Below are 23,452 nucleotides of genomic sequence, written 5' to 3'. Positions count from 1 at the left end.
CGGAGGCGACGCATCCTTCTTCCCTCCATTAGACCAGGGCGAGGGGCTGAGTCGGGCCTGTGTGTGAGCGGGAGGCAAGAGTCTGGACGGGAGGCGGTGGCACCCGCACGCCGTCCCCGGCCTTCCTCGGAGGAGGAGGCCCTCGGACCGCGCTTTCGGCCACGACAACCAGCTGGGCCTCAGAGCCGAGGGTGGCGAGGGCGTCGAGGGCCGAGCCTCACCTGCTTGCCCTCAGCTCTGCCCTCAAACGGCCCCGTGGCGACTCTGCGCCTCTTTCTCCCTCCGCTTACAGGAGGCTGTTCTCGCGTATTACACTGGGGGCTGCCCTCTGTCGTCCTCCTCCTCCTGATCCCACCGTTGGTCCTGCTGTCCAGGAAGCGTCTTGCTGGAGGTGAGGTGTTGGCAAAGCGAGTTGCCTCGGGCCCAGCCATTATTCACAGGTGGCCAAGCGTTCCTCCTTTTTATTTATTTTGATTTCTTTGCCAGGGTATACAGAGAAGCCAGCAAAGCACATACCGCTGAGGGAGATCCCAGGGGTAAGTGGCCAGCTTGCATGATGACATTTCAGAAAGATGTGCTCCATCTCATTTTGTTGAAGGGATTTGAAGAAAACAAAACCATTGAACAATCCAGGGTTTGGATGTCAGGAAGTGGTGTTTAACCACTGCTGGGTCTACAGAGGGTATGGCACTATAGAGCATGCTGATGAATGGATGTGTAGACAATGTCATGCGAGTGGACTTATAAATGCCCGCTCTCCTGGTCACTTGTGGTGAGGAGAAACAGCCTCCAGGTGACCAGGCAGTATAGGTAAGAGAGGTTCTCTTAATTTCTGTCTTTCTGGGCCTTTTAATATGCTACAACCGATGGTTGGGAAGGTGGGAAAGGAGACATATTCTTGAAATAATAATTTCTCTGGGCAAACTTGCAAGAGTGAGCTAAGAACTCCTTTTCAATGTGTAATATACGACTTCCAATATATTCAAAACTACATATTACACAAATTACATATTGTGATATTTTTGCTTCTTTTTTTTAAAGCGTGTTTAAACCGGCACATTTATAGTAAAGGAAAAGCCACTGCACGGCCCCGGTGTGGAACATCCTACTGATTTGGATCAGGGCTCTGTGAGAGAACAGGGCATGTTTAGCCTGGAGAAGAGAAAACTGAGGGGAGATAGGATAGCACTCTTCGTTGAAGGGTTGCCACAGAGGAAGGCCAGGATCTCTTCTCCATCATCCCAGAGTGCAGGACACGGAATCGTGGGCTCAAGTGACAGGAAGCCAGATTCCGGCTGAACATCAGGAAAAACCTCCTGACTGTTTTTATTTATATATTTATTTATTTATTTATTTCATTTCTATACCGCCCAATAGCCGAAGCTCTCTGGGCGGTTCACAAAAATTAAAACCAAACAACACACAATAAAACAATTTAAAATATGCAGAACATTAAAACCACAATATAACAATACAACCACAATAAAACCTAGCAGCAGTGCAGGAGTTTAAAATACAGATTTAAAACAGCAAAGATAAAAATTTAGAAAGCTAAAATGCTAAAATGCCTGGGAAAACAAAAAGGTCATCACCTGGCGCCGAAAGGAATACAATGTAGGCGCCAGGCGAACCTCACTAGGGTGCTCATTCCAGAGCCGGGGTGCCACAACAGAAAAAGCCCTCCCCCTAGTAGCTACCCGCCTCACTTCCTTTGGCAGGGGCTCACGGAGAAGGGCCGCTGATGATGATCTTAAGGTCCGGGCAGGCACATATGGGAGGAGGCGATCCTCCCTCCTGTTAGAGCAATACGACAATGGAACGAATTACCAGGGAGGTGGTGGGCTCTCCCACGCTGGAGGCATCAAGACGCGGCTGGACAGCCATCTGTCAGGGATGCTCTGACTTGGATTCCTGCACTGAGCAGGGGGTTGGACTCAATGGTCTTGTAGCCCCCTTCCAACCCTACTATTCTATGATTCTGTGATTCTATCCCTTGCTGATATTTGCAGTGAACAGCACTTTCAGGGGCAAACTGCAGCCTTTCTCTCTGTGTGTCTTTATTTTCAGCTGTAAATTGATACACCACCCTATTCTAAATTAAGATCACGTTCTGGATTGGGGACTGTGCAGCAGCCTTTTCCTCAGAGTAAAAAGTGGTTAAGCATGTTTTTAAAGAAACACAAATAACCTAATGTGTAGTTTGGTCCTAAATCTTCATTTATTTTTAAGTTGCTTTTCCAATGGAAATAGCATAAGATGCTTTACGAGATAAAAATATGCAATAGCAATACAAAAGCGACATGAAAACTGTTGTTAATGTTGAATTTTCTTGACGCAGAAGAGAAAACATTCAAGTAAAAAAAAAAAAGTCCCTTTTTTGGTTGATTTTACCTACGTGGCAAACAAAACAACAATTAAGTGGTCTTTGGCCTTTCCATTTTCTGTTCCAGACCAATTACGCAGAACTGAATTACAGAAACTGAAATGCGGTTCAAAACGGATTGATCCAGTCTGGTGGTGAATGTGTATGCCAGTTTTAGAAGAAGGGAGCATACGGGAAAGGAAGCGCATTCCAGAGTTTAATCCTTGTTAGTTTGCTGAAGGCACATGCTTGTATTAAACACAGAAAGTGTTCTACATTAACATGTGTCCTCCTTCTACAGTGCATTCTAATGGCCAGTTGTATATGACCTGCATTCCATATGTTGGCTTGGGGTTAACAGCCTTCCCTATGGAGAACCCTGATCTATGTCCCACCCACTCATAGTCTATTGACTTGTCGCTAGTTGTTCAAATCCTCAGATGTTTCCCCTCTGCTTCTCACCTCCTTCCCATCCAAAGTCCTTCAATGGACATCTAGAAGAGCATAGCAAATGCCTTCCTGTTTTGCAAAGGGGAGAAATACGCTGTTATTTATTTATTGTAATTGTAGCCTGCCCTGCTTTGGAGCTTTGGGGTGTGTGGCAAAGGGCATGCACACCAGATTTAAACAAAACCAGCCACACAGCTAAAAGGTATCTCAAACCATTCTGGCTTGGTTCTTCCCACTAATTTGTTTATCCTGTTTTCATAACACTTTTATGTTAAAACTTGACAGCACTATTTACATCTTTGTTTTTCCCACGGCACCCATTTGCAGCTACCAGCTGGGGGTAATGCTTCATGTGTCTGATTCTGTGGACTCCCATCCATGCAAACTTCTGCCATAGCACATGTATTAACCTTTAAGGTGCCACACAACTCTTTGCTGGTTTTGCTGCCAAAGAACTTGGGCTGGAATCCTTGGGGAGCAAAATGGAGTGAAGAGGCCATCCATCAGTCCATAAGAGGAGGCTCCTCCTCCTTCCACCTCTGAGCTGTCTGACTGGACCAGACCAGAGGCTCATCTAACCCTGCATCCTGTTTCCAAGATCAGCCAGCTAGGGAAAGACTTCTGGGAAGCTCTTCACCTCCCCCAAAGTATGTAACAGGAATGGACGAATTTCAGTCTTTCATGCTTGGTCATAAGAACATAAGAAAAGCCCTGCTGGATCAGACCAAAGGTCCATCTAGTCCAGCATTCTAGTCACACAATGGCCAACCAGCTGCCCATAGGAAACCCACAAGCAGGGCATGAATGCAAGAGCATCCTCCCACCCATGTTCCCCAGCAACTGGTGTACATAAGCATACTGGAGGTAACATGTAGCCATCAGGACTAGTAGCCCTTGATGGCCTTCTCCTCCATGATCTTCTTGGCCTGAGGGTGTGTGCTTACGATTTACAAAGCCAGAGTGGAACCTCAGGACCAGTGCAGGGAGGGGTCATCTCTTGTCCTGGAGCAGATCATGGTCTGCCCCAGATGCAGACAACCTGGTGCACTCCAGCTGCTTTGGACTACAACTCCAGTGAGCCCCAGTCAGCATGGCCATTTTTGAGGGACAATGGCAGTTGCTGTCCGAAATGTCTGAAGGGCACCAGCCTGCCTTTCTTTGCAAGAATTAACCCCAGCAAGCTGCAGGGGCTAGATGGCCACGAAAAATGGGGCAATGGTGGGGTGTAATCTAATTTCTCCCCAGCCTTGTTATGGAATGCTGGGTATAGAATTTCTCTTGTGTTGCCCCCAAACTGTGGAATGGCTCCCTCCTGCAAGAGTTGCCCCCACTCTCTTGGCCTTCCGAAAGGGCATCAAGACGCACGTTTTCAGTGCGGCCCTTCAAAATGTGTAGTTTTAATGTTTGCTCTTTTTAATGTTCTTATTTTTCTTGTTGTTCGGTTTTATGTTTTAAATTGTTCTACACTGCCTTGATGGCCCTTTAGCAGATAAGGTGATATATAATTGCTAATAATAAATCAATAAACAATCCCTGCAAAGGATTCTGTGTGGAATTTCCTTCTGCCTAAAGAGATGCAGATATGAGCCATTATTATGTATACCTTAGGAAGCAACGACTGACAGTTGGCTAGCATGGAAGGGCAAATTGGTACCAAAGGAACCTCTAGAGAAGCAGCAGCAATGCCAGTAACACCATGAACGCCAGGGGTTTTTTGCAGCTTTGCTGGTGGCTGTCCTCAAGATCTGCGGAAGACGCTTGCAAAGGAAGAGAGAGAGACAACAGAGGAGCTTCCTCAGGAATTGTTGCTGGGCATGCCATCCCATCCTACCCCACTTTGACCACATTCATTCATTCACTTCATTCATTCATCACATGTCTATACCACCCAATAGCCGAAACTCTCTGGGCAATTTACAGAGGTTAGAACCTTAAAAATACACCGTAAAAACCGTTTGCATACAAACATATAAACAGACAGCACACACAGGCACATGCAGATATCTAAAGCAATTTTAAACCATCAACAATAAGAAAAACCCAGGACCTGATTAAAACCTCACCATATGCTGCCAAATCCCTGGGAGAAGAGGAAGGTCTTAACCTGGCGCCAAACGCAGAACTCTGTTGGCACCAGGAGGGCCTTGTCGGGATTGGGGGACCTCTACCGAGAAGGCCCTCTCCCTCCTTACCACCTTCTGAGCCTCCTTTGGAGGAGGCACCTGGAGGAGGGCCTGGAGGAGGGCCTTAGGGCCTGGAGGAGGGCCTTAGCGATGAGCGTAGTGTACAGGGAGGCTCATGCCTGGAGGGGCTCTCTGTCCAGTATGGTGGTCCTGAGCCATGTAAGGCTTAGTGTGGTGACAGCCAGCGTGGCGTAGTGGCAAGAGTGTTGGGCTGGGAGCTGGGAGATCTGGGTTCTACTCCCCACTCGGCCATGGAAGCTCACTGGGTGACTTTGGGCCAGTCACAGACTCTCAGCCCAGCCCACCTCACAGGGTTGTTTGGTTGTTTGTTTGTTTGTTTGTTTATTTATTTATTAAATTTATTAATCGCCCATCTGGCTGGTCACCCAGGCACTCTGGGCGATGTACAACGTATAATAAAACAGTTTAAAACAATAAAATTCTACAATAAAAACTTTTTCTAAAATACCCTAACCCACCCCAAATGCCTGCCTGAACAACCACGTTTTTAATGCACGGCGGAAGCTCATTAAAGAGGGGGCATGGCGGAGCTCCCTAGGGAGGGAGTTGTTGTGAGGATAAAACGGAGAGGAGGAGGATAATGTAAGCCGCCTTGGGTTCCATGCAAGAGGAAAAAAGGCAGGATAGAAATACAATTAAATAAATAAATAAATAAATAAGGCTTATAGGTCAGGCCAGCACTTGGAAACATATAGGCAGCCAGTGCAGGTGGGCAAGAGTCGGTGTCACAGAGTCGGACCTTCTTGTCCCTGTTATCACTCTTGCACAAGCTGCAGCTTCCGACACGTCTTCAACGGCAGCCCCGCATGAAGCACATTGCAGTAATCTCACTTGGAGGTGGCCCAGTTGAGTGGTGCTGAGTTTTGAGTGGTCCTGAGCCCTTAACAGCAACAGAAGTGTCCTGCTGGTTCAGATCAAGCTGCACATAGCCCAGCATTATCCGCAGGGATTTGCTACTTAATTCGTAGGATGAGATTCGTGATGTTACCTAGCTTGGAACGGCGGAGTCGAACCCACGCAAACCAAAGAAGAGTCAAGAGAAGGCGCACCCCACGCCCACGGCAACCAGGGGCACTAAATGGCTTGGGCAGTTGCCTTCATGGTCTGTGGATCAAGTTTTAAAAAGCGGGGGGGGGGGAGCTTTGCTTACTTGGAGAACCAAAAGTTGCAGCTTTCTCCCTATTTGTCTCTCAAAATATGGTGCAAATACAAATTCTGCACCAAAAAATGGAGAATAAGTGAACTGCTCAAATTATGTAAATATGTGCTTATTTTGCATATTGTATTTCCAATTCTACTAGTCATTGGGCAGGGCGGGGGGGGGGACAAAGAGGTGTGCGAGAGACTAATTTCCCTTTCATCTTTGCTCAGCTTTTTTTTAGATTTTTCTGAGTATTGTCCCCAGACTTTTAAGCCTATCTTCACAGCCTGAAGGACTACACACCTTTTTTTTGTTTTTAAGGACTGGGAAACAGCTCAGCATCCCAAGATGTTAACTTTTTCCCTCCAATGTAAAATGCTACATTTGTGTAGGGTGAACAAGATGTATACACATGCCTGGCAATTCCTGTCACGTATTAAGTAGGGGAAATGCATCTCTACATCTGAGATCTAATTATTGAGGGTGATGCAGGGGAGCAATTCAAACCTATAAGGAGGGAAATTCATCCAGTCAGGACACATTTCAAATCTTTTTCCTTGTCATTCGGGGGGTTGAGAGAAACCAGCTGCAGGAACAAATCTGGAACAGGCTCTCTCCTCATGTTGCTTCAACGAGGTTTGAGCGGAAAGTAGAAACAGGGGGCATCTGATGGAACAGCCACCGTTGCTCTTTTGGCACAGGGGTAGCTCTGCTTGCCGCACCAATCCTGCCACAGCCAGTCCAATTGAAGGAGAAGCCATGGAACGCCCACAGTTTGGACTGCAGGAGACGGCCACTCCGGTTCAGTGAAACAACATGCGGAAGGAGCCTTCTGCGCGCAGAGCATGTGGGATTACGGGGACTCACACTAATGCTGCTTTGGGTTCACAGTAAATGCAGCAAGAGACATGGCCTCCCGCCCGCCCCGCCCCACAGAGACAAGTGTGACTGCATCTTCACACCACTCAGGAAAAAGGGAGAAAACCAGGTTTCCATCCAGGAGGCCTGAAGAGCCTTTGCGCCTTGTGCTGCTGTTGCTGAACGATTCATGTGAGCATCTGCTGGCTGCGAGAGGCACTTGTCCGGCAACAAAGCATTTCGTGACCAATGCACGTTTCATGCCTTGTCAGGCACTTGCCCGGCAACGAAGCATTTCATGGCCAATGCACATTTTGTGCCTTGTCAGGCACTTGCCCGGCAACAAAGCATTTCGTGGCCAATGCACGTTTTACATTCCAAGGACAGCCCGAGTGAAGCCGGAGCTGCCTGAAGCAACATGCCGCCTTATGGCAGCAGCGTCATACGGCAAACAACCCACGGGCATCGAACGTGGCGCTCTCCTTCACGGGGGTGCCGGAAGCGTTGAACCGGACTTCGCGTGTGACGATCTCCCTGCTAATGCGCAGTTCCACGGGGACGTGAAGGAGACTGACCATAGTCGAGGGGCCACGGCCGTTCTTCACCCAAAGCACCTGACTCTCTGCCTGGAGATCCCCGGGGACGTCCCAGGACACCTGGACCAAGCTGGAAACCCTGTGGGCACGCAAGCGAGCTGGCTACTCTGCGTGCACTGGGAGGGTGGATCTTGTCCGGGGGGGCTGCAGAAGCACCACCCAGCTGATGGGGGCATAAATGTCTGGTGAGAAAAGAGAAGCAGCGAACTGAGCAAGAAGAGCCAGGCGAGCTCAGGCCAGCGGTGTCTCTTCAGGCTGCTGCCGCAGAACTTCCTCCTGGGGTGAGGTGTCCGAAGTGTGCTCTCGGGGCCCTGAGCCCTGGGAAAACCTAGCGCAAGAAGCCCTCAACAGGTGACAGGCGGGGCACGTGTGTTCCTCACCGTGCACTGAGTGCCCAGGAAGGCTGAAGCAACGCGGGAGGGGTTCATGCTTCCTCCAACCTCGCTAGGAGCCCAGCTGGAGAAGTGAACGTGGCCGTGCAGGTGGGGGTGTGGTGGCCCCCGTGGGTATTGCATGGCCCCACCTGTGGCCTGACCAGGTCGACCTCTGGTGCCAGCAAAGCACAGGGCTACTACGCACATGGCACTGGTGGGCAGTAGTGTTGTGGCACATTCAGAAGTGCGGGGTCCCTTTGTGGCAGTCACAGCCACGCCCCCTCGCAGCCACGCCCCCTCACAGCCACTCCCCCTTCTCTGATTGTCCTACCTTGTAAGATATATGGCCTTCAACTGGGATCCAGAAACCGGGCAGCTGAGAGTAAGGCAGGGGTATTTCAATTGGACATCTGAGAAAAAATGCAGGGGTGTTAAAATCTCTTTCACCCACCCACCCACTCACCCACTCGCGCGAACACAAACATAAACATTTGGGGGTTTCAAAATATGATGCTCTATGGAAGCTTCACCCTCTCAGCTCAGCCCTCATGGACAGATCCCTTCTCATTGAAACAGCCCCCTCACACACTCCCTTAGAGCCCCAACATTGCCCACTAGCCTTCCCTCAGCCCCTGCGTTACATCTCCCCCATCCCGCAACAGAAACGCCCACACACCCAGCTGGATCGAACCACCCACCCACCCCTCTACCTCCTTTCTCCTCTCCCCCCAACTAGTTTTCTTTCTGTTTCCCCCCCCCCACCAGGTTTTGTTTGCCCAGGCACATGCCAGCCTGGTGCCAAAAAGTGTCGCTGACAGAGCAGGTTGCACTTGGCAGTTCCGCTTACCGTAGAAATCAATGTTCAAGAATTAACAGTGCAATCCGATGGCTCTTTATTTGGAATTAAATTTACAGAGATCTTGGGAAGGCAGCTAAGGCTGCGGTCCTGGGCACACCTACCGGGGAGAAAGCCCAATTGGCAACTGAGCATAGCGGGATGGACTTCTGAGTAAACATGCATAAGATTGTGTGATAAATCCTAAAAACTGGCACAAACCAGCCACCTGCCCTGCCCCAGGAGTAAATAATGGTGTCAGCGCCCCCCCACCTCCCTTCTCCTGCTGCTGCCATGGCCAGTGGCACCAGCAGCAGCCCTGAGCGGGGGGCCGGCGTTGCAGGAGACGAGGGCAGCGCAGGGCAGCAGGCAGGCAGCAGGGATGGGCGGAGAAGCCAAGAGCTGAGGAGGAGAAGCGGGGGCGAGAGGAGGCTGCAGAGCTCCCTCAGGCTCCCGCTCCCGTTGTCTGGCCAGCAGCCAAGAGGCAGCCGCCCGCACTCCCGCTGCTCCCTCCGCCTTCCCTAGCAGACCACGACCCGGCTGGGGGCTGGCTTCAAAAAAAGTGCTGGTGCGACGCCCCAGCGCGACCCGCCACCACTACACCGCTGCTGGTGGGTAGAAGGCAGCAAGAGCACGGCCAGCCGTTTATGGGATGCTCATCACTTGATCCCGTGTTCTTTTGGAGCCTGGAGCGCTTAGAAATGCACACCACAATCTGCCACTGCTGCTCAGTATTTCCAGTGCAAAGCTCAGCAAGTAAAACACACATGCGTGCGTGCGCACACACACACACACACACACACACACTGCCACTGGGAAGCCCTGTTTTCTTACCTCCAATGATCAGAGAGGACGATCCATTGCTGAAACTCAAGCTGCCATATCTTTTCTGAGCACAGAAATATAGGCCAGAGTCAGACTTTGGGGCATCAGAAATTTCCAGCGTCAACTCTCGTCCTTTGGCTTCGCAAGCAAATCTGCTTGAAGCGTTTTTATCGTTGCAGGCCTTGATTAAAAGGGGCATTTCGCCTTCTCTCTTTCTGTACCAACTGCATGAGATTCCTTGGTCTTCCATTTCTTCCATAGAGATGCACAGGATCTGTGCCGTGTGCCCAAGATCCACAAACTGGAACCGCTCGGAGAGATACAGTAATGATAATTGGGCTGGTAACACTGTGCAGACGAATGCAACAAGGAAGATATTGTGGTTTTAATTTTGAAAAGCTCGTATCTTTACCCATCGCTTAGCCCTCATCGCAAAAGAGGCTTCAGAAAGAGGCGTAGTCGGCCACAGCCTGGGAATACCTACCGCCTGAAGGTGGAAGATTAGAATTGCAGCATGCTCCAGAATGTGCAGGAGATTTCATCTGATGGCATGTGATGGGCCATTGAGATTGAGGTCCATTGTTTCTATCAGGTCCAGAATCTCATTGTAATGGGTTTAGGTGTTTTAGGGCACAATCTTATGCATGTTTAGACAGAGAAAAGGCCTACAACTCCCAGCATTCCCCAGCCAGCAATGCTGGGAGTTGTGAGCCTGTTCTCTGTCTAAACATGCATAGGATTGCGCCCTAAGTTGTTTCAAATATTGTATATTCGAGATCTTATATGATGCTTTTATTATCTTGTATTGTGGTGTATATTTTTGTGAACCGCCCATAGAACTTCTGCTATTGGGTGGAATAGAAAGGAAATCAGTATAATAATTATTTCAAATAATAATAATAATAATCTAAATTGCAGCAAAATTCTCCTGATGTGAGAGAGCATGAACCTTCAAACAGTTTCTCAGGTGTGAAGTGTTAAGAGTCAGGTTAAATCAGAAGACGTCTTACCTGTGAAGGACAAAATGAGGCACGTGGCCAGCAGCATTGCTGAACACAGCAGCTCCCAGAAGCAGGACAGGAGCCTGAGCCCACCTGTCATGTGCAGCTTCAAGGAAAGGATCTAAAGGGACGCCCATTTCTTGTAAAGGAACACCTCCGTGTGGGCGGTGCCGTGTGGTGATGGGGGAAAAGTTCAGTGAGGCAGTCATTTCAAGCAGTCATAGACAGAGGTCAAACCAACACCTGCATTTAATGCCCCTTTCACTAAGCCTCAGACTTCTACACCACCGCGGGACTGCGGAGATCTTTTTGCTTCACATGGTACACGTTCGGCTCCCCCAGGTCTTGCTTACCTGCTCTTTTTCTTGCTCCCTTATTTGCAGATTTTGGGACCCACTGCGTGACAGAGTGAGCTCCCGTCTTCAGTCCCAGCTCCTGCCAACCTAGCAGTTCGAAAGCAAGAACTTGCAAGTAGATAAATAGGTTCCGCCTCGGCGGGAAAGGTAACAGCGTTCCGTGCACCTCGGTGTTCAGTCATGCCGGCCACATGACCACGGAAGCGTCTTCGGACAGCGCTGGCTCTTCGGCTTAGAAACGGGGATGAGCACCGCACTCTAGAGTCGGACACGACTGGTTGGGGACACCGTTACCTTTACCTTTTTAAAGGTCTGTCTTACCACACATCTGTGGCACTGGAGAGAGAAACACAGGTGGACGGGCATTTGGGAGTGCCTGACAATCAGCTATTGACTAAGGTATTTTTAATAGAAGTTGGGGAGGATTTGGATTTTCTGCATTAGGTGACAGAATGTCTCCTTAAAATCTCTCTGTTTGCGTGTTTTAAAAGAAAATCCACCCAGCAGAGCCTCCCAACGTCCTCCTAGTCGTGCACATGTGTGAGGGATGGTGGTGCGTTTCTTCTCCCAACCTTCATCTCTGTGCCCACAGAAATTGCACAAGGGAGCAAGAAGCCATCTATTTGTGAGCTGGTCGTCTTCAGAAGCTGACGGGGACAAGAAGATGTTTCTCCATTTCATTGGGATTACTGTACCTTCTCTCCACAGTAAGTATTTTCTTGAAACCCGATTGATTTAATAATTCTTCCACACATCATTGTGAGAAAGGATCTCATGGAATCGATTGTAATACTGGTTTTGTCTTTAAGGCTGCAATCCTACGCATACTTACTAAGAGAGTAAGCCCCATTGAGGCTTTACAAGTAGCTCACGAAAAAGGGAAGCAAAAAGCAAGGGAGAAAGGGGAAGATATACCCAACTGAATGCAGAGTTCCAGAGAATAGCAAGGAGAGACAAGAAGGCCTTCTTAAATGAACAATGCAAAGAAATCGAGGAAAACAACAGAATGGGAAAGACTAGAGATCTCTTCAAGAAAATTGGAGATCTCAAGGGAACGTTTTGTGCAAAGACGGGCATGATAAAGGACAAAGAAGGCAGGGACCTAACAGAAGCAGATGAGATTAAGAAGAGGTGGCAAGAATACACAGAAGAACTATACAGGAAAGATCTGAATGTCCCTGATAACCATGATAGTGCGGTCACTGAACTTGAGCCGGACATCCTAGAGAGTGAAGTCAAGTGGGCCTTAGGAAGCATTAGTAACAACAAAGCTAGCGGAGATGACAGTATTCCAGCCGAGCTATTTAAAATCCTAAAAGATGATGCTGTTAAAGTGCTGCATTCAATATGCCAACAAATCTGGAACACTCAACAGTGGCCACAAGACTGGAAAAGGTCAGTTTACATTCCAATTCCAAAGAAGGGCAACGCCAAAGAGTGTTCAAACTACCGCACAATTGCGCTCATTTCACATGCCAGCAAGGTGATGCTCAAAATCCTACAAGCTAGGCTTCAGCAGTATGCGAACCAAGAACTACCGGAAGTACAAGCTGGGTTTAGAAGAGGCAGAGGAACTAGAGATCAAATCGCCAACATTCGCTGGATCATGGAGAAAGCAAGAGAATTCCAGAAAAACGTCTATTTCTGCTTCATTGACTACGCTAAAGCCTTTGATTGTGTGGATCACAACAAACTGTGGCAAATTCTTAAAGTGATGGGAGTACCAGACCACCTTACCTGTCTCCTGAGAAACCTGTACGAGGGCCAAGAAGCAACAGTAAGAACCAGACATGGAACAACCGATTGGTTCAAAATTGGGAAAGGAGTACGACAAGGCTGCATATTGTCACCCTGCTTATTTAACTTATATGCAGAGTACATCATGAGAAATGCCGGGCTGGATGAATCAGAGGTCGGAATTAAGATTGCTGGGAGAATTATCAACAACCTCCGATATGCAGACGATACCACCCTAATGGCAGAAAGCGAAGAGGATCTAAAGAGCCTCTTGTTGAGGGTGAAAGAGGAGAGTTTAAAAGCTGGTTTGAAACTCAACATTAAAAAAACTAAGATCATGGCATCTGGCCCCATCACTTCCTGGCATATGGAAGGGGAAGAAATGGAAGCAGTGACAGATTTTACTTTCTTGGGCTCCAAGATCACTGCAGACGGTGACTGTAGCCATGAAATTAAAAGACGCTTGCTCCTTGGGAGGGAAGCTATGGCCAACGTAGACAGCATAGTAAGAAGCAGAGACATCACCTTGCCGACAAAGGTCCGTCTAATCAAAGCTATGGTTTTCCCAGTAGTAATGTATGGCTGTGAGAGCTGGACTATAAGGAAGGCTGAGCGCCGAAGAATTGATGCTTTCGAACTGTGGTGCTGGAGAAGACTCTTACGAGTCCCCTGGACTGCAAGGAGGTCAAATCAGTCCATCCTAAAGGAAATCAACCCTGAGTGCTCATTGGAAGGACAGATAATGAAGCTGAAGCTCCAGTATTTTGGCCACCTAATGCGAAGAGAAAACTCCCTGGAAAAGACCCTGATGCTGGGAAAGACTGAAGGCAAAAGGAGAAGGGGACGGCAGAGGATGAGATGGCTGGATAGCATCACTGATGCAATGAATATGAACTTGAGCATGCTCCGGGAGAGAGCGCAGGACAGGAAGGCCTGGCGTGCTATGGTCCATGGGGTCACGAAGAGTCGGACACGACTGAATGACTGAACAACAACAACAACAAGCCCCATTGAACACTGTGACACCTACATTTATTTATTTATTTATTTATTTATTTATTGCATTTATACCCCGCCTTTCTCCCTCTCGCAAGGAACTCAAGGCGGCTTACATTATCCTCCTCCTCACCGTTGTATCCTCACAACAACAACCCTGTGAGGTAGGTTGGGCTGAGAGTCTGTGACTGGCCCAAAGTCACCCAGTGAGCTTCCATGGCCAAGTGGTTTGCGTTGCAAGCAGCCTTGAGTATGCATTTGCAGTGTACAGAAAGCTGGGGTATACATTTTAGGATGAACAAATAACATAATTACTTATGTTCAGCAGAGGCTTGAGAAGTACCAAGATGAGTTCTGATCAAAGTGATGAATGTACCTTATTTTCATAACAGGAAACTGCTTTAAAAAAAATTCTTTATTTTAGAAGGGTTTTTTGTTACAGTTGTAACTAAATAACACATTCCCTGTCATGTGGGATGGCATTTACAAAAACAGAGCATCGAAATGCACATCAAGCCAGAACATCAGAAAAATCAGGAATAGGCTTGCTTTGTTAGATGAAAAATAATAATAATTAAGCAACCAATATGGCAAACTGAAAAATATAATATTTAATGTTTATGTATCACTTTACAATGATTCAGAGGAATTCAAAAACATAATGAATTATATCTCAATGAAATATAATGAATGAATACTTTGAAATCAGGTTTCTGCTTTGGATAATACCAGAGGTTGTAGTGAATAAATCTTGGTTGAGGTTCTCCACCCCTTGAGGAGCTTAAAAGTTGATAAATACATTTGCTTCTAAAACAAACAAAAAAGAATTGATTTCAAATCTCAGTATCTAAAGCTGCAAACACGCGCATTTGGAAATGCATCACAAGGAAATTCAACTGGAGTTAAAGGCAAGATATTTGGTATCAAATTGGGGATGTCATGTACTTATGAAGGTATAGTAATTGCTCTGGGGGCATTTATTGGACATATCATGCATTCTTTCCTTCAGATGTGGAAACCTTTCTGCATCTTCCACACAACAGCCCTAAGACGTTGGTTTCTAATCATCTAATTTCACAGGTGATACAGAGCAAAAGGCAATTTCCCCCAAATCTAGCAATGGATGCATTCCGGAGTTGATATTAATAGACATAAAATCAGGCCATGACCCACTCGCACGCTCTGTAACAGAGGCAAGGGTGTGCACAACTGCTGATGGGTGCAGAGAGCCCTGGATCAGGGCTAAGCCCTGTGTTTCAAAAGCATGTTTGAAAAAGTGCTTTTTCTTTCTGCAGAATGAAATGATGCAACTTCATCCGTACCAGTGGTTGTCTTCATAAATATTATGTGGCATCAATAGGGTGCTGAGACACAGCCTCAGCCCGGGTTTCTGGTTTTGCTCTGCAGCGCCCAACTCGCGTTTCCTCTGGCAAAGTTGGATATTCCTCGCCTACCCCCACATCTGAACTACTAGCAGGCTGTCTTAAAGATTGCAGTGATCATGCCAGCCCCATCCTCATCCGCACTGACAGGTACAGGAGCAGCACAGGCTGAAAACCCAACTTGCACGTGGACTTCAGGGTTAGAATGTGCTGCAGCAGTGCAATGTGTATTGTGCCTGCAAGTTTCCCCTCCGCTTCGTTTTTTGTGCTAGCGCTCCAAGGGCATCTCTACACCAGCCTAAAATCCTGCATTTGGACCTGGGCTTTCTGCTTCCATTTTAAATGCAGGATCATGACGACTCCCTTTTGCAAGTGCTTCCTTTTCCCCTGGCCCCTTCCCCCTCCTTCTCCCCATATCTGAGTCTTCCATTATCTTTCATTGATCTCGCTCCTCTTCTTACCACTTTTACTCTTTTCCCGGAGGGAACTCAAGCGGAACACAACAGGGTAATTTGATAGCTCATGATCTGCAATCTATTTAAAAACGGAACAAAGGGCATTTAGTGCAGGAGGGTCACGGCAGGGTCACGGCCTCGTGTAAGGAGCACACAAACTTCCGTGAAGGAGCCATCTCCATCGCAGGATAAAAGCTCTGTGTGAAGGAGCCCCGAGAGTTCTTTTGCTTCCCTGTTATAGCTGCTGAATCACAGGGGAATACAGAAATACCTCAAAAGCTGGAAGAGATCTCAGCATCTCCTAGGGACACCATAACCATCACCTGTTACCTTCCAGGAGAATATTACATAGGGGTAGTGGCCTGGTACAAAGAAGAGCAAGACCAAAGCCTGCACAAGATTAAAGAGAGTTACGTGTACTCAAAGCAAGCTGGGAAGTTCTTGGGTGGAGTGAATCTGACCAAAAGCAATGTGCAAAGAAGTGAGTCTGGGTTGTATTACTGTGCTGCACGCATCAACCAGAAGTACACTATCCTTGGGCAGAAAGAAGCTGATCATCTCAGGTATGTGGTCCAGCAGATTTTGACAATTGTTTTGATTTATTTTAAAGTAGATCCAGTCCAACTCCAAACCTGCTCCGGGTTCCAAACAATACCACACAAAACACAAATAAATCATAATCTGCAAAACAACCAATGCAGCAAATCACAATGTGCTAATATCCAATAGAACGTTTAAAAACAGCCTTCTCAACGCAAAGAAAGCTAGTTCTCTGCAAGCCTTTTAAAACACACACACACACAATTATATTTCTTTTGAAGCAGGATGATTCAGGCTGAGGAGGATCTCTGGGGTGTTGTGCAATGATGACTAGGGGCCATTGATGAAAAGGCCCTGTTCCCTCAACCACTGAAAGCCATAGCTGAACACCGTAAAGGAAATTGGGAGCAGTACTAAACTCCACCCTTATTTAATTTAATCATTTGCAATATTTGTATACCACCCAAAGACTGGGTGGTTAGCTATAAATATTTTAAACTGTAATGTTTAAAACCAGCAAAAAAAAAGCAAAGCAGAATAAAAACCACAATGCAAATGAAAATTAATAAAACCATGAGCAGCAAACATTAATGCAGCTAAAGGCACTGAAAGGTCTTGGAAATAAAACTGTCTACACCTAGTGCCGAAAAGACCATGATGTGGATGCTAGGCAACATCCAGTTGTATATGATCAATTGTAACTGAACGTCCTGATGTATTATGCAGAAAAACCAGACTGACTCACTGCTACATGATTCCCTTTGATTCAGATTTAGGTTAACGTAGATTTGGTTGTGACTTGCAGAGCCTTTCTACACAAGTCATTTATTGTGTGCTCATAATTCCCTGCTCATGGTTGTTTATAGGTTCTTTAGACAATGTCCAATTTTCCTTCTGTTTGTAAACAGCACTTTCCACAGGTTTTTTTAGAGCAGGGAAAATGGGATATTATTTCTGATGGTGCAGACAAAATGCTGTTTCCACTTGTGTATCCACACAGTGGCCAACCAGCTGTTGACCAGGAACCCACAAGCAGGACAGGAGTGCAACAGCACTCCCCTCCCCATGTTCCCCAGCAAGTGGAGTACATAGGTTTATTGCCTCTGGTACTAAAGGGAGCACTGAGCCATCAGGACTAGTAGCCATTGATAGCCTTTTCCTCCAGGAATTTGTCCAACCCCCTTCTAACGCCATCCAAGTTGGTGGCCTGTGGTAGCAAGTTCCATAGTTTGACTATGCGCTATGTGAAGAACTGCTTCCTTTTATCTGCCCTGAATCTCCCACCAGTCAGCCTCATGGGATGACCCCTCTGTGTTCTAGTATTATGAGAGAGGGAGAAAAATCTCTCCCTCAGCATTCTCTTCTCCAGGCTAAACATAGTCATGGCATTGGACCCATGGCAGAAGATATAAAGGCTAGCTGGCAATTATCTGTGGTTGATTTTGCTAGTTTGGTTTGGTTGTAGATCTGAGACACTAATATTTAGTACCTGGCTATTTTAGTTTGTTTAGGAGTTATGTTACCTTCAGTGAGCCCTAAAGACAGCATAGGAAATAAATCTAATAAACACTTTGTGACAATCCTTCTTTGTAGATGCTTCTAGGCCAGGTCTTTCCATCCTTGTGCCTTCTCCTTTGGAGGAGGCTCAGTTTCACGACAGCATCCCCCTCCTCTGCATCTTCTTCAATGCAAATCCCACTCAGGATGCGATCTCTTGGAGTATTGGTGGAGAAACGTCTCAGGACCAAAAGGATGTTGACACGATCGATGGGAAAGGCGTCTTTAGCATGTGGAGTTTAATGCTGATTCCGCCAGAGAGATGGACCCAAGGGAAGCCTTATACCTGTTCAGGCCAGGAAAACAGAAATGTCACTGTGCTTTTGCCTACAACAAACACCGTGGCACGAAACACAGGTACCGTAATGCAGAATAGGTAACTCCGTCCATCTACCATGGAGCTTAGGCTCCAATGGCTAAACCCCTCCAGCGCAAATTGGGGGTGCTGCCTTCCCCCTGAGCTCCCCTGTGCAGAACTTGTGCTGGCTACAGGACCTGGCAGGAAGCCATTGTAGGCACGCATGCAAACAGTGGGGCCGTGAGGTCTGACTGATGAGAGGGATGACCATTTTGGCCGCAGGGTTATGGAGAGACGTTTGGTGAATGAGCTGAGGCAACCGAAGACCAGAGAGGAGACGGCGGCTCTGGCCAGCTCCCTGCAACCGCTCCCCCTCCCCCAGGAAAGGAAGCCCCACCAGTGTGGGGCTTTTGGTGCAAGTGGGGGACCTCGGCTGCTTGCCCTCAGCTCTGCCCTGAATTGGACCAGTGGCTGCTCTGGTTGCTGACTACCTTGTTTCGCTTTCTCTCTTTCCCTGCACAGGAGACTGTCTTTACATACTATATTTTGGGCTGCCCTGCATTGTCCTCCTCCTCCTCATCCCACCCTTGGTCCTGCTCTTCAGGAAGCGTCTTGCTGGAGGTAAGGCATTGGCAAGAGGAGTTGCCTCACACCCAGCTATTACTCCAAGGCAGCTAAGCTTTCCTGCTTTTCTTCTTTTGCTTTTGTTCTCACAGGGAATCCAGAGACACCAGCATATCCAATACCCATAAGGGAGATCCCGCAGGTGACTACCATCTTTGAATGCTGAACTTTCAGAAAGATGCGCTCTGCCTCATTTTGGTGAAGGGCCAGGAAGAAACCCATCCACAGTACATCCCAACAGTCAACAGTCTGGATAACAAGAAGTGACATCCACATAAGGCTAAGACAAGGGGAGCATTCAGGGAGTAAGGAACAATAGAGAATGCTTGTAGATAAAAAGATAAAAATGGTCTATGGCAATAGAAAAACATAGAATTGTTATTAACCCTTATTAATGGTGAACGTTGTTGATGCAACAGAAAAAAATCTAATAAATAGAAAAGCAGCATTTTCAGTTGATTTTACAGATGTGGGAAACTAAACAATAATTTAAGCGGCCTGTGACCTTTCTGTTTTCTGTTCCAGACTGATTATGCAGAAGTCTGTGGCAACAAAGGAAATGTAGTTGAAATGAACTGATACAGGCTGGTGGTAAAAGTCTGCATTATTTTTAGAAGAAATAAAGAAAGACACACGGAAGGAGAGCAGATTCCAGAGATGAAGATCTTTTCACTGGCTGAATGTAGATGCTTGTATTAAATTGTTCTCTGTTAGTGTGTTGCTGGATTGTGAATTTTTAAAAACTTGTCTTTGGAATTATTGTATTGTATTGTATACAATAAAATTATTGTATTTTATTGGAATGGGATATTGTAATTGTATGTCTTATTTTTGTTTGTACACTGCCTTGGCCAAGTTTAACAAACAAAAATATTTAAAACATACCAATAAATAAATTCAAATTGCCTCCCACAGGTACACAAGCAGAAGTGCTGTTATATGGGCAAATATTCTTTTGGAAATACTGTGAAAGATGACACCCCTCAGTTCCAAGATTTTGTAAATAAAGTCCCAAGCTTTCTATTATGGGCCAGTGATGTCTCCATTTTGTGACAGTGCATTATGTAATAATCACCATTTCCCCCCATACCTGGAATGCTTGACTGAGTAATAGTGGCACATATTTGTGAAACTGTCTTCATCAAAATTGATGACGTATTTGATACTCATCTGAAGGCCCTGGGTTGTAGTGTTTTAGCATGCCAAGGTGTAAGCTGGGCTCCAGCAAGACTTCCCATCAACTGCTGTTTTCTACATTTTTGTTTCGTATTTTATTTTTGGCTGATTAATGAGCACATTAATTTCAATTCCCTCCCTACTTGTTGTTCTCTTTTCTGTAATAAATATGGTTTCCTTGAGAACATTTCCTCAATTTTTCTCTGTTAACGTGTTATGAGTGTACACGCCAATGCACACTTGCGCTAATGTGCACTTGCATTAATGTGCATTAGCACAAGTGCACACTTGCAAAGGAAGGAAACAGTGCAAATCCCCTCAAAAGTTTTTTTAAAAGTCCACAAAAAACAACACGGCACTCTGAAAAAGCTGCCCACTGTTGAATATACAGGCCAGGTTCATAGAAATCTGAACTCATCTGAATCCATCGTGGATGTATCTGACACCCCCACCTCCGGCTATAGTGCCAAGTTCCTGTCTGGCTCTGTCTTTCATTACTGTGTCTCTAAGAGAAAACAAAGCTTGTTTTTGCATCTGTCTGTTTAAGAAACGTCCCCACTTCCCCCCTCCAGTTTATTTTTCCCACAGAGTTTCTTGTCACTCTGTTTCGACTGTCCTTAATACTCCTGGTAATCTTACCATGACGTGAACTTGCTGTGTTTTCCCTTTCCACTGCCTTCGCTCTCTTTTCCCAGTGTGCTCTCTCTCTCTCTCGGAGGGTGGGTTATGAGAATAGTTTTGCTTCAGCTTTGCCAGACTGCTTATAAATTTCTCCCATCACTTCTTCGTGGTTTATTTATTTATACAGTGCTTCCTTCTGCTTCACTTCAGGAGACTCCATGAACTGTCGACACCCTGAGAAACTACTTTTGCCGCTGAAAGACTCCCTGGAGGAGAGCAAAAGCTCCTCGGAAAGACTCCTTGGAGGACGGCATTAAAATGAGAGCAAATGCCTTCACACTTGTCCTACTTAATTGCCCTTGCATTCCCCGCTCCCCCTTCACTTGAACTGACCTCAGCATCCCATGCCTTCTGGAAGGGAAAAGACACGCTTAGCCCTCGCCATACTGATTTGAATATATATATATATATTTCTTTTTATACTGACCAGTTAGCCTTTTTCCTGCACAACTGGGGAGTCCCTTGGGCATGTAGAAAATGCTGTCTTGTTTCTGGGTGGCCCCATCTCACTTCCCTGCCACATTAGCTCCTACATACAGTAATAAAACAATGATATTCTTGCAGGGAGTGTTACAGGCCTCAGCTTTGGTGCTGAGTTCCAGTTATGGGGCTGAGCCCCGGCACAAATGAAAAGAGGGTGTGTGGTAGGAGAACAGGCAGAAATGTGCTACCCAAAGCCAGCACAGTGACTTGAGGGAGGGGAATGTGGCACCTGTTGAACTTCTGCCCTGCCTGGTGGGGCCTTATGTTGAGTTAGGCTGTTGGGTGATCTTGCCCAGGGCTGTGTATTTGTTTATTGACATCTTCTCCGGGCACGGCTGGCTGGAACCCTGAACAAGAGCAGCCCGTGCTCCAACGCTTGGTTGGAGATCCCATTTGCTCCTTCTATTTCCAGTGTTCGGGCAGTGAGTGCCGTTCCTTATGTTGCCAAAAGGGCACCACCCAAGCAGAAGAGGAGGTATCAGCAGACCTGAAGGAACCCCAAAGTGTGCAGAAGTCAAAACAAAACACACCTTTAAAAACAAAAGCAAGCCTGAGGGCAGGGTGAGGGAACCCCCAAACAGCCTGCTGAGGATTGGGCATGCTCAGTAGTCATGGAATACCATCTGGAGGGCACCAGGTTGGGGAAGCACAGAATTGCATCCTAAATGCACCAAGAAGAGAAAGCAGGGGCATTGTTGTGACTAAGAGACGTAGATTTCCTGCCGCTGCTGTTCTTCTGCAGTCGAGCCTTTTCCTTCCTGCATGCGAGACCAGGGTGTGGGAAATAGTGGGCAGATAATACACATGGAGACACTATCATTGTCACAGAACACAGCAGAAAAAACAACACTTCTTTCTTTCTTTCTTTCTTTCTTTCTTTCTTTCTTTCATTTCATTTCATTTCTATACCGCCCAATAGCCGAAGCTCTCTGGGTGGTTCTTCCTCCAGCAACCTGCTTTAACACATCTCAGAGAGTGACCCGGCTCTGGCTGTTGCCGCATATTTGCTAGGGCTGGAGTCTGAATGATACTGAGGAGCTTGGGCATTCGTGATCAAAGCACTTGCCGCAGGTGATTCTAACCTAGTTTTGCTGTGGTTGTGGCTCTCCCAGACCAGGCAGAGAATTGCCTGCTGGGGGGACTTGAATCCCTCCCTTTAAATGTGGGCTGGGATCCCACCCTGCTCCAGGGAGAAGGCACTTCCCACACCTCTGACATACCTGCGCACCCAATGAATGGTGGATACAGCTTGGCCATTAGAGTAATGTTGGGAATGAGAGCATGGATGTGGATAATGTTAGTACAGTCAAAGCTGAAGCAAGTGTCTCCATTCTGGTTTGCATATAGTTTGGGGAGGTGCAAACTGGGGGTTGGACTCGATGGTCTCATAGGCCCCTTCCAACCTTACTATTCTAGGATTCTATGAAGGTGGGTAAATTTGTGTAAGAATTCAGGCCAATCCAATTTCCCCTCCATCTGTATTCTTCTGCCTTCTGGGAGTGCCACTTCCTTTTATCTCAGTTCTGTCTGCCCGAAAGCTTTGGACAGATTTAAGATAAGAAGAGCAGCTGTAGATGCATGAGAGCAAAGGTCCATGTCGTCTGCTGCCTGGTTTCCCACAACGGCAAGCCAGAGGCCACCGGGAAGCCCAGGCACAGAGCGCAAATGCCGCCCTGCAATCCGCTTCTTCCAACAGTCATGGCTACAGGCAGCACAACTTTTTTCTGGGATGTAGTGATGTCCCAGTTCTCCAAGCGTGGAGGCTGCGGTGAGCCTCCGAGCTGCCCATGATCCGGCCAAATCCTCCAGTGAGTTCCACGGGGAACTCTCCATGGTCCTGATCCCCAGCCACCTTCCCGCATCTGGCCAGAAGGGGGGATCCAACCAACCCAGAACAGGAGGATAACACTCACTTCAGCTTAGTTTTAGGGCCAAATTAGATTGGGGGGGGGGTGCTGCTAGAGACATCTGCCTGAGATGGATTGCCACTGATTTCCTGTCATGCCAGGGTGGGTGGGTCATTTTAAGCACAGCACAGAAATCTGTGTCTGGAAGTAGCAAGCTGAGTTTGTATTAGCTGCCCTGGGAATGTATTTGAAGGGCGAGATACAAATTGCTCTAATAAAAGGAACAAACACATTATTGGAGCTGCAATCCTATACAGGCACATACCTGGGACCTAATCCCGTTGAACTCGATGGGGCTTCCTTCTGAGTAGATATGTCTAGGATTGCACTGTAAAGTGCAATGGCAAAGGCAAAAAAATTGTTTTGTTGATGACAATGTAGGGTTTTAGTGAGATTTCACAGAATATTTGCAATGATATGGTTGGAATGTATGAGCCTCTTTGTTGTGAACTTAGCTTAGGTGGGACCCTCTACTCTAGGGCAATCCCACCGCTCATGTGGAGGAATGACTCTTCTTACTGGGCCACCACGTGTGTGTGTGTGTGTGTGTGTGTGTGTGGGAGGTCACCCCTCACCACTGGGCAATCCCCCCCTTCAGTTCTGCTGCCACCATT

The 23,452-nt window shown here is 47.1% G+C and overlaps 2 protein-coding genes across 2 annotated transcripts in view; both read left to right on the top strand.

Moving 5' to 3' along the window:
* Positions 1-7,166, top strand: part of LOC146334690 (uncharacterized) — a 29,410-nt gene extending 22,244 nt beyond the window's left edge. The window contains exons 6-8 of the mRNA XM_084823625.1: positions 293-391; positions 487-536; positions 6,894-7,166. Coding sequence (XP_084679751.1) covers positions 293-391; positions 487-536; positions 6,894-7,166 — 422 coding nt within the window. The remainder of the gene's footprint in view (positions 1-292; positions 392-486; positions 537-6,893) is intronic.
* Positions 7,167-15,236: 8,070 nt separating this feature from the next.
* On the top strand, positions 15,237-19,170 carry LOC146334689 (uncharacterized). Its single transcript, XM_084823624.1, has 7 exons — positions 15,237-15,267; positions 15,814-16,111; positions 17,203-17,237; positions 17,706-18,026; positions 18,490-18,588; positions 18,684-18,733; positions 19,117-19,170. Exons 1-7 carry the CDS (start codon positions 15,237-15,239, stop codon positions 19,168-19,170), a joined length of 888 nt encoding a protein of 295 aa, XP_084679750.1.
* The last annotated feature ends 4,282 nt before the right edge of the window (positions 19,171-23,452 follow it).

The sequence above is a fragment of the Heloderma suspectum genome, chromosome 17 (genome assembly GCF_057233095.1).
Source record: "Heloderma suspectum isolate Gila_16-S chromosome 17, 16-S_ref, whole genome shotgun sequence".
Classification (NCBI taxonomy): Eukaryota; Metazoa; Chordata; class Lepidosauria; order Squamata; family Helodermatidae; genus Heloderma; species Heloderma suspectum.
This window is presented reverse-complemented; position numbering and strand designations above follow the sequence as displayed.